General features: G+C 38.1%; 1 protein-coding gene across 50 annotated transcripts in view; it reads right to left on the bottom strand.

The window, feature by feature from the left end:
* ABI3BP (ABI family member 3 binding protein) overlaps positions 1-18,098 on the bottom strand; it is a 300,988-nt gene that overhangs the window by 171,320 nt on the left and 111,570 nt on the right. For all 50 annotated transcript variants that reach the window (XM_086409787.1, XM_086409340.1, XM_086409524.1 and 47 more), the window contains exons 4-6: positions 17,508-17,640; positions 2,173-2,354; positions 1,604-1,659 (exon numbers count right to left, since the gene is read on the bottom strand). In XM_086409787.1, coding sequence (XP_086265913.1) covers positions 1,604-1,659; positions 2,173-2,354; positions 17,508-17,640 — 371 coding nt within the window. The remainder of the gene's footprint in view (positions 1-1,603; positions 1,660-2,172; positions 2,355-17,507; positions 17,641-18,098) is intronic.

The raw sequence follows: 18,098 nt of genomic DNA, 5'->3' as shown, positions 1-18,098 counted from the left end.
TGTGCTTCCTAGGAAACCATTCACAACAGTGAGGATTGTTCTAGAAGAGAATGGAAGAGCAGCTCTATTCCTTGTGACTGGATTTGAAAGCCAAAGCCAAAGGGACTTGGAAGTGAAGTGAGTTAGTCGCTCAATCTTATCCAACTCTTTGTGACTCGATGGACTGTAGCCCACCAGGCTCCTCTTTCCATGGGATTTCCCAGGCAAGAATACTGGAGTGGGTTGCCATTCCCTTTTGCAGGGGATCTTCCCAAGCCAGGAACTGAAACCAGGTCTCCTGCATTGCAGGTGGATTATTTTACCACTGAGCCACCACAGAAGGAACGTTAGCAATGGTCCCTTGAATGGCAGAATTCAATACTTGGTACTAAGCTGATTAGTTAAGTATTTGGGAAAAGTACATACCCTCAACAAAGCAGGACCTTACTGCATATAAGATAGCAAGATAAAACCCACATAGTTTAAATTATTACAAAATCAAACCACTAAAACTAAAAAAAAAAAAAAAATAGAGAATTATTTATCTCATCTCTGGATAAGGAAGAGCTTACTAAAATATCAGGCAATTGAAGCTATGACAATGGAAAGACAAATAACTTCATTAAGCAAATTAAGACTTGCTTATTTCACAAATTCCCATAAACAAAATTGATAATAAATGTGACAGTAATGTTTCTAGATGATATCACAAAGTCTTTGTTCTTTAGTGTCTTTAGACGATTCAATAAAAAAAAAAAGATGCCCAATAAACAAAGAACTGAAACTAAAGGTCGTTAAATGGAAAATACAAATGACTAATAAATAAATGAACTAAGTGCTGCTTCATCAGCAATCAGAAATAGAAATTTACAAGCCATTTTACATTATTACACTAGCCAAAAATTTAGTGATGGAAATACATAATGTTGAGAATCAGGGAACTACATCAAGACAACTCTGATCCATTGCCAGCAAGACTGCAAATTGGTAAAAAAAAAAAAAAGTTGACCAGACATATTAGAAAGTTTAAAAATTGTTAAAAATCTAAATTACTAATTCCTGGTCTAAGTGCCTACATATCTACTTTAAGGAAGAAATCAGAAATGTGAACAGGATTCTAGACTGGAAAATGGCAGGCACATGAAATATACAGACACTGACTACCCTGAACAGAAGCTGGACGTGTTACAAACCAAACCAGTTGCTTCTTCATTTTGAAAAGGGCTGGCTCTTTTAAGTAGGAAATGTTAGAAAATAGAGGAAAGATTTGAACAATGGCAGGGTAAGGACAGCATCTACTAATTCACTCTTGAAACATCTTATGGTGGAAAACAACTCATGGGACAGAAGATAATAAGAATAACCTCAAAATAAATGGAATACTGAAATACTAGGTTAACTATGTTGAATATCAGAATTTTAGAGCTTTAAACAAATTAAAGATAATTTGGTCTCACGCTTCTACCTCCATTTTCTGAGAAAGAAACTAATTCCTAAAATGTACTTGATAGCTAGGCAGGTAATCCAGTTTCAGTACCTCATAAAAGGACCACTTCCTTATTTAAATAAAAGTATAACACAGATATTTTTAAAAGACTGTTCTTGAAAATAACGTGGTACATACCACAGAGTGGACTTGGTCATAGGTACTTTGGATTTTCCCATTTACTTTGCTTTTACCTGACAAAAACAAAAAGAAAATGACATTCATTTCATTCTTCTTTATCCTAAATCAATTCTTATTAGTCATTATGAAGACAACTACAACTACTGCTGTAACTTGGGCATATTATTTTATTTGCTATCATTCCAACACTGATCCTAATGATGTTTGAAACAAAGGATGAACAAGCCTCAGGCCCCATAGTCTTTGCGTGTTCATTTCCACTGGCCCAGCTGTTTCACTGAATATTCACACACGGTATTGTGTTTTGGCTCAGTTCAGAGATTGATTTAAAACAAGACCAATGGCCAAATAAATTTGGAATGACTTGTTACTGTCAAATGTTAATCATTTTTCAAAGAAACACTCACTATGGAAGATACCGAATTATTAATGCTCAAACTGTTTACTTTTATATTTTCATAAATATAGAAAATGAGAATTAGCTCATATTACACAACTAATTTAAATAAAAATTTATAATTAGAAAAAATAGTACAGAAAGCTCACTCAAAATTTCCAGTACTTACTTCCAACAATAGTCTTGTGATTAAAAATCTTACTCCAAATTCCGCCTTCTACATTGTCTTTCACTCCGAATTCATAGACTGTGTCAGGCTTTAGATTTTCCACAATTGTTTCAGTGGCTGGACAGAGCTGAAAAATCCATTTCTTTTCCTTATCCTTTTCTCTATAGCGAATTGTATAGTATCTGTCAAATAATCAAAGCATGCTGTAAAACCACAGGGAGATTCAGAATGTATTTTGTTTCTTAATATATCACAGACCCCCATCTACTCTTAAGATTTAATATTGGCTTCTCTTAAGATTTTTTAATTTGCAAAGAACATGAAAAAATTGCTCAATGTATGCTTGAGCTTTTCATTTCTAACAGTGAGTTCAGGGACCAAGAAGGAGCACAATCATGGTCTGACAGAATTCCAGCTCTCTCAGTTCTATTTGGAGAAGGAAATGGCAACCCACTCCAGTATTCTTGCCTGAAGAATCAAATGGACAGAGGAGTCTGACAGGCTACAGTTCATAGTGTCACAGAGTCGGACAAGATTGAAGCAACTTAGCACGTAGCACATATAATTCTATTATTTGCTATTTTGCAAAATGAAAGTTTGAGAACACTAAGCATTCATCTTTTTCTAAATGAATAGAAAAGAATACAGGCATATTTTTACAAATACTTAATATTATAGCTTTATAACTGTATGGCTTTAAGCCTTTTAATCCCACGGAGGTATGGTAAAGGTAATATTGTCCAATTTTGTAAAAGAGGAACCTCAGACTCTAATGCATCCAAGACTGCATTTCAGGGGTAAAATTTTCTTATTATTAAAAAAAAAAATCAACACCAATAGTCAAGCGAAGAACACAGTGAGAAAGACCAAACAATGCATATTCAAGATCACTGTTACATATTTGCTATGGGCTTCATAATATTCAGAAACATGTATGGCAAAGTGATGATAATCCTCACTACTGGTTTTGTTTTTTTTTTTTTCATCTTTATCACATAGTAGGCTTTGCATATATTATCTCATTTAATGACTCACCAGGCGATACATTTAATTGTCACAGAAACATCTTAAGTGGTAGGAATCATTAATTCCATGTGAAAACGATGTTTCAGAAAGATCAGTTCAGTTCAGTTCAGGTCAGTCACTCAGTCTTGTCCGACTCTTTGCGACCCCATGAACCGCAGCACACCAGGCCTCCCTGTCCATCACCAACTCTCGGAGTTAACCCAAACTCATGTCCATTGAGTTGGTGATGTCATCTAACCATCTCATCCTCTGTCGTCCCCTTCTCCTCCTGCCTTCGATCTTTCCCAACATCAGGGTCTTTTCAGATGAGTCAGCTCATCGTATCAGGTGGCCAAATATTGGAGTTTCAGCTCCAACATCAGTCCTTCCAAAGAACACCCAGGACTGATCTCCTTTAGGATGGATCTCCTAAAGGAGATCCTTTAAGGAGATGGTTGAATCTCCCTGCAGTCCAAGGGACTCTCAAGAGTCTTCTCCAACACCACAGTTCAAAAGCATCAATTCTTCTGCACTCAGCTTTCTTTATAGTCCAACCCTCACATCCATACATGACCACTGGAAAAACCATAGCCTTGACTAGACAGACCTTTGTTGGCAAAGTAATGTCTCTGCTTTTTAATATGCTGTCTAGGTTGGTCATAACTTTCCTTCCAAGGATTAAGCATCTTTTAATTTTATGGCTACAATCACCATCTGCAGTGATTTTGAAGCCCCCCAAAATAAAGTCAGCCACTGTTTCCACTGTTTCCCCATCTGTTTGCCAGCCCAGTGTCATCTAGCCAGTGATGGCGGCAGTGATCTAGCAGCAGTGGCAGAAACAGAAAAGAAGGAAAAGCTCCTCTGGCTCTGATCTAAACAGCCTCCCTAAGCGGGGAGGCTGGACAGATCAGGACAGGCGGTATATTGCTCTGGGACACAGCAATGAGAAGGGCTACGTGTATCAATACCAATAGGTTTTATAAGCAGATTATGAAAACGAAAATTACAAAATGTTGCATGTTTTCAATTGTCTCTCAAAAATTGAGTATCTTTCCCCTACTTCTCATCCCCAAAAATTAAATGGACTAAGATTTACATCAATTGCTTTTAAAGCCCTAAAGTCCCTTATTTACCCAGGCTAAAATTGTTTATTGTATCCCCTCTAAGCACCAGACACAAGTTCTTAATATGAAAAAAAAAAAAAAATTACCCAGAATCTCTAGAAATAAGGGCCAGGACTGTCTGCATAAATTGTGGACCTCTTTGCAAAATGAAAACATGGGGCCCCTTATTCAAGAATTATTAAGAGTTTTAAGACAGTGACAACAGAGCATTAAACCAAGTATGGGTCCTTCTAAATGGAGAACCTGTGTACCTGTATGGGTTGCACACCCATGATGTCAGCAAGCGGGTTATAGTTTTGTAAGTACACAGAGTAGGTGTATCTGTACATTCAGTTTTCTTTCTTACTAGTTACAAACTACTGAAATGCTTGAAATCATTCACTAGCTTGCTTCTCCCTAGTCTCTGGACTCCATACCCCATTCCAAAGTCAAGACGACAAAACAAGTGGAGGAGGCAGTTTCAGCCAAAACACTAACTGCTACTGGGAACAAACGTTATAGAATACTAGTCCTCTGAGTCCTTCGAGTTGAACCATCAACAGCAATTTATGAAACATATTTGTTGACAAGTACATCCTATGGAATTTCTGTTGCTTTTTTACCCCTGCCTTGGCTATTCAAGACTTCAGAGAAGTGCAGAGAAAACTAAAATTAGAGCAGATGGGCCCCCACAGCTTTGCATCTCCAGTTTGGATACATTTCTCAGCTGCTTGCATGATCTGGTGGAGGCGGAGGGCAATGCCTACAGAATTACCAAAGGTAATCTGGGGATTCCAGGGTTCCCAGTAAATTTGATTTTATATCCTCTTCCTAGGAATAAAATCAGACAGAAATATACTAAGACTACGTTTTAAAAAAATGTAGCCTGTACATTTTTTTCTATTTTGATCACAAAGCATTCTAAATAACCTCTCTTGTACCAAGTTTGGCAGAAAAAATAAAAGTGCAGGCAGCTAGGCCTTCTCCTTGGCTTCAGTTAGGTTCCCTCATCAATACTGGCTTAATTGGTAATTGTATAATATAGGCAAGTTCTAAATTTTAAAAGATCATAAACATGGCTACTTAGCTATAAAGTGGTGAAGCATATTTTCTTGATTTTAAAGCAAAATATAGGCCTTATGATAAAAATACTGCACAGCCTAGCATGGAGTAGGTACTCCGTATATGTTATGAAACTGTTAAGCAGGAAGTTAGGCATGGGTAACCAGCGGGGGCCTGGCAGAAAAGGATGCAAGCTGATCTCTAAACCCCACCCCAGACACACCCAGGAGAGTTCAGAGATAGGCTACAAAAACAACCACAGAGACTTTTCCAACTCCTGCAGACCCTAGGCACACAGTGGATACAAATTAACCACAGGGGCTTCTCCAACTCTGGCACATACACCCTTGATGCACAGCTCTGTCCTGAAGTAACCTTAGGCAACCAGGAGTCCATTAAGGGTTCATAAATATTCTATACGTACAGATATCTGATGATAACAGACTGAATTATGGGAAAGACATGCACAATAACGCCTGTTGTTATGTAACTTGCAACTGCCAATCAAAACTCTCATGTAGATGAATATGTGACAGCCCCATTTCGCATGTGCCCAGACATGCCCCCTTCCCTGATTGGCCTTGAGTGTATGCCCATTTGCATTTTGCACAGGGCAGAGCCAAGAGGAGAAGACGGAGTAAAAAAGGGAAGCCAGGCAGGATCATGGCCACTCCTTCAGTGTCAACCAACTCTCATGTCTTGGGAGTGTACTATCTGCTGTCTATTTAATAAAATATCTGTCTGCTTGAGCTGTAACCAGTCTGTTGTTTTGAATCCCTGCTTCGATGAGACAGGAGCTGAGACAGGAACTAAGAAATCCCGCTTGCTTGAGCTGTAGTCTGTCATTCCAAATCTTTGTTATGATGAGACAAGAACTGAGGGAGAGAAATAGATTGATGTGACAAAACAAATAGAATGGATACTTTGGTACTTGTAGGGTCATTTTATAATTAGAATATAGTTGCTCTAAATGGCCAATGACTCAATCACCAAAAAATACTGATTTAAGCCATTATATCTATAGTTGGATTTTGTAATATATCATTGCATAAGGTTTCACTTAGCAGATCTCAGCATTCTCATAGAGTCAATGTAAATGGAAGGAAAGTTCAAGCAATGTCTATGTGGTACATTTGCAGAGAGCTTACAGATATTTTTAAATTTATTTCCATGTTTCTGTACAATAAATTCTGAAATTAGCAGAGCCAAAATTATTATAGAAGAAAGAGAGAGGCTGGGAAGTGTCTAAAGCCTGAGAATGAGTGGCAGAGCCAGGAAAAGGGTTATTTCCTGACCCATAAACTAACACTATGTGTACTACATTGGACTATCTACTGCAGGGCTTGCAAAAGGAGATGCAAAGAGAAGGTAAAATGAATCCGCATGGAAGAGAATTTCAAGGAATCAGAAGTTCTTTTAGCATTACTTAAGGCTTCCATATAATCAGAGACTTCCCGTTATTGCCTGAGGATATCCAGGATCAAAAGTTGACTGCACTTTTTTTCTGTGATTAATCAAATTTGGTCACAAGTGCTTGGAGAGGCAACAAGTCTATTAAAGATAGAGGTAGCAGCCAGTGAATGTCGTCAGAGCAGACCTCTGGAAAGCCTGACCAGCAACTGGACCTTAGAAACAAGGATATCTCACATCCCAAATAAGTGGTTAGGAACTTTTGAGGACGGTGTTTGATTCAGCTGGCAATATTCTGTGCTTGGATCTCCCTAAGAGTCCAAAACTGACAATAGTCTTTATTATAACTTAAAAAATACCATAATTCCTCCAAATGTAATGGAGAAGGCAGACAGTGGCTTGGCTTGGATCTCTTTCAGCTGCAAGATAGTAGCATGCCCTCAAGAGAGTCCCTTTGACCACTTACACATCAATTTTCTACTTTGAAAAATGGGGGTTGGAGTAGACAATCATTGAATCCTTTCTGTTTCTAAAATTTTATTCTAGCTACAAATAAGACATTCTATTCTAATGAAATTCAGAGGCAGAATTCAGGCTAGACACGCCAGAGGTAGAAATATCATAAATAAAATTTATGATGTAACTGGCATTGAGTTCTTCTAAGTGAAGAAATTGCATAATGTCAAAATAAGTCTAGTCCTTTTACAAACTAGTCTGGATTGATACACATGGTTGGTCATTTTAGGACTTTCTATACTTTTTTTTTTTTTTTAGCAATTCTTTTATCTCTATGTGATTAATCCCTATATTTCCTACAACATCTATCACTTTTTTTTTTTTTTTTTTGCTCTCTTCACACCAAAGGACACGTCCAGATGCCCCATTGTCAACATCCTTACTGCCAGTCTTAGACTCTGACTGCTGATACAAAATCTGCCCTCACCCTCTTTCTCTCAAAATCTCCCTCTCCTCCTTCAGTCTCTTTTATCCCTCTCCAATTTTAGGGTTCTCCCTTCTAAAAATAACTGTCTTGGTAATTTTATTCCATTTTATTATTCCATCCACTCTGCATCCTTTCTCCTGATTCTTCAAGATTTTCTCTAAGTCAAAAAGTTGTTCAACTATTTTCCATTATATCAAAGCTAGACTAAAACTAATATTTACTTCTTATTCCTGTCATTACCTTTTAACACAAATTTCTCCAAAGCAATCTATTTTTTTTCTGTTTTTTTACTGCTCATAATGCCCAAATCTCTTTGCAATCTTGTGTCTGAACTATTAGTGTAATAAAACCTCATGATCAAATCCAATGATTTAATCATCTGTGAGTTTCACAACTACCTTAAAATCTACTCGTCATTCTCAAATGTGCTCCTATTCCCGTTGTCTTCACGTTCCTTCTTGCCTGTGTCCACTCTGTTTTCAAGTCCAGTTATGTTTCCCTGTGTGATACCTCTCACACTTACCTTGTCTCTACTCCTGAATAGTAGTTACAGGCCCAGTCCAGGTCCTTACTATCTCTGGACTCTTGGAATAATTTTCAAACTGGAAATCATTTCCAAAATCTCTTTATCACTTACTGTTTCCTGATGTAAGTTCAACAAAAGAAAGACATCTCTAGTTATTTTAGTGCTATCTAAAATGGAACAGTTTATCTGAATTGGCAATTATCACATAATATAAGGTAACTAAAATCCCACACACTCAGAAGATTAGCAGCAAATGCAGTATCATTTTTTGCAACCTCTTATGCAAGAATTTTTAACCTGATTCTATCCATGCTTTCTAGGGTAGGTTGTGGTGTGGCCCAACAGAGAGCATCTTTCTAAGAGTTGTGTCTCTGTACCCCCCACTGGCCCCCACCTTGGTTTGCCTGCAACCTCATCTCTCTGAGGTCCTCGCCCTTGATGTCTGGACAGTCCCCCTACTATGTGGACAAGGACCTTCATCTCTGACTCCTGCCCACAGCCTGTGCCTCCCCTGGCCCACTCCACAGATTTAACATGTGTCATCTCATTTAATTCTGACATCTCTATGAGATATTACTATTATTACTCCCATTATACAGATTTCAGATAAAGTTCAAGGATTGAAGGGACTGGCTAGATGATTTTTAAAGCTAGTTTTGGACCTTCTACTTGCCTATTTGTTTGTACATTTGTTAGGAATTACTTCTGTAAAGTGTGATTCTATGTTGTGTGTGATGGGAGACAAGTACGACACCAGGCATTAATTCAAATATGAGCTCACAGAACAGGGAGGGTGGTAGATGTACATCTGAACACGACTAAAGGAGGCAGGATGAAAAGCAGAGCATCTGAGGGTGGTTGGGTATGGCACTCTGCAGCCTGAACTTATAAAATGGTTACACTGCAAATCCCATCCCAGTGGGAGACTGAGAGCATGACATCCTACCCAGATCCATGGAAAGCGCAACACCAAATCTAAGCCTCATGTCAGGAGAATGACTCACAGATTCCTTGAGACAGAGTCTTAGGGAAATTTTGTGATTTTTTTCTTTAGCCAGGTAGTGGGAACCTGGGGGAAATTCTTAGACGGGTAAATAAACTTGAGCAGTAATTAAGGAAGCTAGATTTATCAGCAGTGGAAGAATTAGAGAAAAACTGGAGGGAGGAATCTCAACTTGCTATAATCCAGATGAGATAATCAGGCTTCCTACATGGCGCTAGTGGTAAAAAAATCTGCCTGCCAATGCAGGAGAATCCCATGGACAAAGGAGCCTGATGGGCTACAGTCCATGGGGTTGCAAAAAGTCGCACACGACTGAGTGACTTAGCAGCAGCAGATGCAATAACAAAGGAGTGAATGATGGAAGAAATACAATGGAGCAGAGGAAAATAAACAGATCAAAGTTATATTTCTACAAAATAATTGATGAGACTAGACTCCTTATAGGATATGGGTACCAAGGAAAGTGTAAATAATATTCAAAACTCAATTTTCAAACTTAAGAAGAGGGAAGTTAAAGTGATAGAAAAGGAGATTTTTTTAGTGGTATCAGTTCAGTTTAGTTCAGTCACTCAGTCATGTCCGACTCTCTGCGACCCCATGAATCACAGCATGTCAGGCCTTCCTGTCCATCACCAACTCCCAGAGTTCACCCAGACTCACGTCCATTGAGTCAGTGATGCCATCCAGCCATCTCATCCTCCGTCATCCCCTTCTCCTCCTGCCCCCAATCCCTCCCAGCATCAGAGTCTTTTCCAATGAGTCAACTCTTCGCATGAGGTGGCCAAAGTACTGGAGTTTCAGCTTTCGCATCATTCCTTTCAAAGAAATCCCAGGGCTGATCTCCTTCAGAATGGACTGGTTGGATCTCCTTGCAGTCCAAGTGACTCTTAAGAGTCTTCTCCAACAACACAGTTCAAAAACATCAATTCTTCAGCGCTCAGCCTTCTTCACAGTCCAACTCTCACATCCATACATGACCACAGGAAAAACCATAGCCTTGACTAGATGGACCTTTGTGGGCAAAGTAATGTCTCTGCTTTTGAATATGCTATCTATGTTGGTCATAACTTTCCTTCCAAGGAGTAAGCGTCTTTTAATTTCATGGCTGCAGTCACCATCTGCAGTGATTTTGGAAGTATAGACAACATTATTTTAGTTTGAGTTTGAGGTACTGAATACTGTTATCTGGTCATCCTAATGAAAATATTCAATGGACAATGAGAAATACACTCTTAAAACTGGGCCAAAATCAGAGGTTCAGCATTGGAGGTCATTTATATCCTTACACCACTCCTAATATTCCTTGTAGAATAGCAACATCAGAAAGTCCTGCAAACTTTTGAAAATGAACAATCTCAGGCTCTTCCTCAGGTTTATGGAATCAGAACCTGCATTTTAACAATATCTTCCACATGATTGAGTATGTCAAGGCTACATATTGTCACCCTGCTTATTTAACTTATATGTAGAGTACATCATGTGAAATGCTGGGCTGGATGAAGCACAAGCTAGAATCAAGATAGCTGGGAGAAATATCAGTAACCTCAGATATACAGATGAAACCACTCTTAGCAAAGAACTAAAGAGCCTCTTGATGAAAGTGAAAGAGGACAGTGAAAAAGTTGGCTTAAACTCAATATTCAAAAGACTAAGATCATGGCATCTGGTCCCATCACTTCGTGGCAAATAGGTGGGGAAACAATGGAAACAGTGACAGACTTTATTTTAGGGAGGCTCCAAAATCACTGCAGATAGTGACTGCAGCCATAAAATTAAAAGATGCTTGCTCCTTGGAAGAAAAGTTATGACCAACCTAGACAGCATATTAAAAAGCAAGAGATATCACTTTGCTGACAAAGGTCATTAGTCAAAGCTATGCTTTTTCCAGTAGTCATGTATGGATGTGAGAGTTGAACTATAAAGAAAGCTGAGTGCTAAAGAATTGATGTTTTTGAACTATGGTGTTGAAGAAGACTCTTGAGAGTCCCTTGGACTGCAAGGAGATCCAACCAGTCCATCCTAAAGGAAATCAGTCCTGAGTATTCATTGGAAGGACTGATGCTGAAGCTGAAACTCCAATACTTTGCCCACCTGATGTGAAGAACCAACTCATTGGAAAAGACCCTGATGCTGGGAAAGATTGAAGGTGGGAGGAGAAGGGGACGACAGAGGATGAGATGGTTGGATGGCATCACTGACTCAATGGACATGAGTTTGAGCTAGCTCTGGGAGTTGGTGACAGGGAAGGAACAGGGAAGCCTGGCATGCTGCTGTCCGTGGGGTCACAGAGTTGGACACGACTGAGCGACTAAACTGAACTGAACCACATGATTTGCAAGTATATCAAAGTTTGAGTATCACTGTTCTATATAGACATTATCATTAAAGACATGGCTTACAGCTGAGATAAGGAGGATACATAGGTGAGATATCCAAGGATAGATCTCTATTCCATATTTGAGAGCCAGGATAATAAGCAAAAGAGAAGAGAAAGGGAGTAAGAGCAAAATCTAAATAAAATTTCAAAGGAAGAAAGAGTTCAAGAATGGGAGGATGGCCAAAAATTCCACAAAGAGATTTAAAAGAATAAGAACTGAGAAAAAAATAAAACTATGGGATCTAGCAATTAATTGATCACTGATGATCACCTAGAGAAGTTTCAGCGGAACGGAAAGAGGGTGGGAGCCAGTGAAAAGGAATGAAGACTGTGAATGTGGTTGAGAAATCAAGAATATGAGAGCACATTAATCTGAGAAATTCTGGAATTAAGAAGAGAAACTGAAAAATAGCCTGGAAGCTATAACAGGGTCAACAGAAAATATGTTGTTTGGGGGTAGGGAAATCTTGAGCATGTTTGTAAGCAAGAGGCAGGGCACAAATATCAGTGAAGAGGAAAACGCAGAACAGCAAAGAATATGGAAGGAACAGAATGATGAGCATGTTCTGAAGGCAGAAACATGCTCCTTGGTAAGAACAGAAGAGATTTAAGGCTAAATCTAGGATGAAGAAAAAGTGAGCCAATGGCAGACTGCCTACATTTTCTTCAGTATTACAGAAACCAGGATGGACTGGAACATGAAAAGAGTCAGAGTCAGTAGCCAAGATGCCATTCCCAAGATTCAGGGTAAGGTGCCTAGACTGAAATTGTTGACATGGAAATAGAAATGGAAAAGTAGGAGATAAAGATACTAATATGGGGACTTATCAAAGGCAAAACCAGTGTAACCCAGAGCCTCAATACCTATAGGAAATGAGGAATGTTAAAATTTATGGAGTTTCATATTAGGGAGAGTAAAAGAATTATGATAGTTCAGAAAATAAAAAGGCAGGGAATTGATATTTCATGAGAAAAGTACAAATTCAATTTTGTCCTAAGTTTGAAGTAATAGTAAGGCATAAAAGTGAAAATGTTGACATTTCACTATTTATTCATTCAGTATATATTTGCTGAAGGTCTACTTGCTGCTGCTGCTAAGTCACTTTAGTCGTGTCCGACTCTGTGCGACCCCATAGACAGCAGCCCACCAGGCTCCCCCATCCCTGGGATTCTCCAGGCAAGAACACTGGAGTGGGTTGCCATTTCCTTCTCCAATGCAGGAAAGTGAAAAGTGAAAGTGAAGTCGCTTAGCCGTGTCCGACCCTCAGCGACCCCATGGACTGCAGCCTACCAGGCTCCTCCGCCCATGGGATTTTCCAGGCAAGAGTACTGAAGTGGGTGCCATGCTGGCACTGGTGCCAAGCTGGTACTGGCTTGGGTACTGGGAAAACAATGATGGCTATGATACCTATGGTCCCAGTCTTCTCTGAGCTTAAAATTTACATGGCAAGATGAATGGGTAATGAGGCACTGGGCTCAATCAAGTGAGAATTCTTAGACCTCAAAAATATTCACTTAACAACTTGGGATAAAGAAAAAGAGGCAAGAGTCAGCTCTGAACCAGCCAACAAGGAGGACCCTCATTCTACATTAAGAGCAAGTAAGTACAACGTGAAAGCATTAGAAAATGTGAAAATGATTTCTAAACAAATCATAAAGCTTTACAAATTGGCAAAGGAGTGAGAACTAAGGCAATCTTAAACACTTTAACAAGCTGGAAACATGGGAAGGAAAAAATATGCTATTAATGGTGAAATAAATTGTGGTTTTAACTTCTCATCTGGGCCAACTGGAAAGCTTTCTTTTGACCTCAGATATATTAAGGACAAATGTGTGCATTCTTCCTTTCAAAGCCCTTTAAGAATAAAACATGTAAATTAAGCATATCTACTCTCCAATGAATGTGAACTCAGAAAAGGCTCTAAAAATATGGGAGACCCAAATGGACCCTATGGGAATAGGAGTGGAAACATACCACCAAGAATAAAGTGACACTGAATTAATATTTCCAAGTTTAAAACAAATAAAATAAAAAACAGGGATGTTCTCATTGGAAACTCACTATACTAGAGCTTTGATATGTAAAGTCAAAAATCAAAGTATAATAAAAAATTTTTCCAATAAATTATCTGCCCTTGCATAGGATAAATGAAGTGACACAAATCAATGTGAAATGATTGTTTCTAAAAACTCAGAGACTTTACACATGGTGCCAAATATTAGAGCTAGTGGATTAAAATGACACCAGTTGATGTTCCTATAGCAAGCTGAGGGAATTCAGGTTCCAATGGCTTTGTCAAAAAACACTCTTGAAGGAAAACTTGACCTGTCTTAATCTAATTTTCAAGAAGGAATCATTCCCTATAACTATTATTGCTTATTTTAACCTACTGGATTAGTCTAAAGTCTAAAAAAAAAAACACAAAAAAACAACATAATCATATGAGGGTGGATTTCTCCAAGTCTGCTTCTAATTACACTAACTGAGTTGTTCTGGTGGATTTATTTGGGTGTTTATAATATGTATAGTAATTCCAGAGCTTTTAAATAAGGACCATTATTTTTTCTCAAATAGTTACAAAGACTTTAAAATGTCAACTCTTTATTAACTGTTCTAATTAGGGAGAAAGGAGGCGTGGGTAAATAAAATTCACATGGGTAAATAAAATTCTCCAAATGCTCCTTTTTGTCATTACATTTAATTCTTTCCTCTTAATTCTTAGTCATGTCCTAACAATTCCCTGGAGAAGGCAATGGCAATCCACTCCAGTACTCTTGCCTGGCAAATCATATGGACAGAGGAGCCTGGTAGGCTGTAGTCCATGGGGTCGCTAGGAGTCGGACATGACTGAGCCACTTCAGTCATGCATTGGAGAAGTAAATGGCAACCCACTCCAGTGTTCTTGCCTGGAGAATCCCAGGGACGGGGAGCCTGGTGGGCTGCCGTCTCTGGGGTGGCACAGAGTTGGACACAACTGAAGCGACTTAGCAGCAGCAGCAGAGGCAACAATTCCCTATTTCTGTCAAGGATACTTTGATCCTCGCACTCAGGTTTGAAAGTTGGCAAGCATCTTGACATGTCATTACTGCATCTTTTATAAAACTTCATTCTAGGCAGAATTATTTATTTTAAATATTGTGATTTGATGGGCATGACTCCACCTATTTGATGAGAAGACCAGAACCAGGGTTCACGGGTGAGGAAATGAGAGGGTGAGGTGCACATGTGGTCTGAATAGCTTGGGGCCTTCAAGTCAACTACTTTGGATAAAAATTCTAGCTCCATCGAGTATCTGTTCCTCTATCTTCTGCATATTTATTATCGACTTTTGCTGTCGTACCATGACAACATTTGTCAATTAGAATCAATCATCAGATAAGTTGTTTTGTGGAGGGGTCAGGAGAACCAAGTGAAATTGAAGACAGGGAGGCTTGAGGACAAGGAGGAAATCATATCAAATCCTGCTCTAGGAATTGGCAATTTATTGAACCTCATGGATTTATCAAGCAAGTTCAGTAACCATTAAAATCAGCTATGTTTTGTTCCAAGTGTATCAAATATTTCTTCCCTTCTTCCTTTCTTCTTGCCCAGTCCTTCCCTCCCTTCTTTTTTTCTTCTTTCTTAATAAGAGACTTAAAAAAAGGAAAAGGAAAAAGAAACTGACCCACAGATGTTTTTCTCAGCACTAGCATCCTGCACCAACTCATTAGAAACCGAAGTTACCTCAAGCAAGTGAGTTCTTTTAGGAGTCTGTTTCCAAACAAAGTTAAGTTTCAGGTTTAGCGTGGGTGAGATAAGGAATATTTCAGATTCTTCGAAACAGGTCAAAATTATTTTTCAAAAACTTTAGCTTTGGCATTATCTTCTACATGCTTTTTTCAAAGAACTTTTTCCTTCAGAACTATGAGCATGTGAAAGAAAGTTTCTTTCGTTCTTAGTTTAGATTTCCTAATCAAAGTTATATGAACGGTGGTTTTGGGAACTTAAACATTTTAAAGCTCTTTATTTTCTGTCCAATTTAGACAAATAAAAAGAAAGAAAGCAATACAAAAAATAGACATTTGGCCAAAAAGTATATTAAAAAGTTTTCAATATATTTAGTACAGGGGAAAAATACATATTAAAATGGTAATGAGATAGAACTACACTAGGATACCTAAAGTGAAAAATGTTGACAACATGAAATGCTGGTGAGGATATGGAGCAACCAGAACTCTCATACACTGCCTGTGGGAATTTAAACGGAAAATTAGGCCAAAAAAATATACATCTTCCCTGTGACATAGCAATTCTACTTTTAGGTATTTATCTAGTGTTAGTAGTGTAGTGTTAGTCTCTTAATCATGTCCAGCTCTTTGCGACCCCTTGGGTTGTAGCCCACCAGGCTCCTGTGTCCATGGGATTCTTCAGGCAAGAATACTAGAGTAGGTTGCCATTTCCTTCTCCAGAGGTATTTATCTAAGATAAATTAAAAGGTATGTCTACAAGAATCTTATACAAAAATGTTTATAAAATTTATCTTCAAAATAACCAAAAACAAGACACAATTCAGGTGTCTACCAGCAAGAAAAATGGATCAAAAAATTCTGAAATACTCACATAATGGAGTAATACTCAGAAATAAAAAAGGAATGAACTATTGTTACTTACAATGTCATGAATGAATCTCAAAAAACATGCTGATAGACATAAAAAGAGAACATACTTATGATTTTGTTTACATGGAATTTTAGAGCAGACCAACTCTCTAGCACATTCTAGGGTGATGAAAGAAAAATTTTTAATGGATTGTACAGTACATGGTTACACACTTTTTCTGTAACTGATTAAACTCTACACATAAGATCTGTGCATTTTACTGGGTTTAAATTATATTTTAATAATTAAGTCTTTTATTTTAAAGAAGGGATGAAACAAATTTTAAAAATCTTAAAGTCACTTTGAGTATTTAAAATAAATACCTTTTAAAATAAATGTTCCTTTTGGTTGAAGCTTGAAAATTTTGATTGTCAGATGCAAAGTTTTGAATTTTGAAGCTACTGCAGTGAATATTTATGACAAGCGAATATCACCTTATACCCAATTTAGAATCATGGTTCAGCATTTAGTACAGTGCCCAATACATAGACAATGCCAGCTCTATGTGTTGGATGGATAAATGGCAGTGATTTAAAAATAAACTTAGGTTTTTCTTACTTTGTTCTACCAAAGAAGATGGTGGCTTCATTTCCAAGGGTGCTTTTCCTTGACCTACATTTCTCCATGTGTCCCTCTCCCCAGTTTTCTAAGCTGGTGATCCCTAAACTTAGGTGGGGACCAGAATCTACTGGAGGGCTTGTTAAAACACAAATGACTTGACCCCACCCTTTAAGTTTCTGATTCAGTAAGTCTGGAGATCTGAGAATTTCCATTTTTGATAAGTTCCCAAATGATGCTGGTGCTGATGCTGCTTGGTTTAGGGACCAAAGTGAGAGAACTAGTGTTTTTAGCACTTCATCAATTGGCAGACCAAAGATCCATCTTTCTCAAACCAAGGATCAAATGCTGCAACTTTTAATGGTCTCTCCTAATTGCTTTCAACCTTATGCTCTGAGTTTTTATTAGACTTATCACTGATAACCCCACTTACTATTTGGCTTATTTTTCCTTCTGTTTTTTTCTTTGGAAAGAAAAAAATATGTGCATGTGTTTTCCATTCAGGTAGATGGTAATTCCTGAAGGGTAGGGGCTTTGATGAGTGTGTCTTCATTCTCCTCAAACCGAGAACAGACTCTCCAGCAAATAGCTGATCTGCAGACACTGATGCCCTGATATTTACACATCCTTCTAAAGCATGTGCAGACACTGTTGAGAGCAAGTGTCAATTTTCAGATGAAAAATAAAATTTTCCATAATGGTGAATTACCTGTCATTGGGACACTGACTTGGCAATGTCCAATCATGGTGAGGGTTGATGAGGAAGCCCCAGGACAGGAAGACTGAGCTTGGTGACAGAGTGCCAACTACCAGCTGGAGAGGTTTACGAGCTCGTTTTTTACCTACAAAGGGAATAGACAGGTTAATTCTTGTAACATTTAGCATATTTTCATGATTTGGGTAAAATATACAAAGATAATTTAGCAAGATGATGAAGAATGTGAAAGCATTAAGTTCCTTTTCTTTTTATACAGTGCACAAATATTAATAATGCTTTGCCCATGAATTTAAGCAAGAATCAAATGAAATACCCTTTTGAGATTTACATGTATGTGTCTATGCATATAAACTATATCCATTCCTAGTTTTTATTTTCTTGTGGGTCAAGGATGAATATGGAGGTCTTGGCTGTTACCAGTGAAATAAACAAACACACACACATACACATATAGGTATATATACATTTACTTTTCTTTTACAGACAAGATAAAATGTATGCTTATTTTTTCCCTGAAACTGTGAAATAGTTTCACATTTAGAAATATCTTAGACAACTTACCATCAAGGTTGAATGCTATAT

The sequence above is a fragment of the Bos grunniens genome, chromosome 1 (assembly GCF_055505025.1).
Source record: "Bos grunniens cultivar Pamir isolate PY7600 chromosome 1, Bosgru_T2T1.0, whole genome shotgun sequence".
In the NCBI taxonomy this organism is placed as follows: Eukaryota; Metazoa; Chordata; class Mammalia; order Artiodactyla; family Bovidae; genus Bos; species Bos grunniens.
Note: the sequence above shows the minus strand (reverse complement) of the source record. Positions and strands in the feature narration are given on the sequence as shown.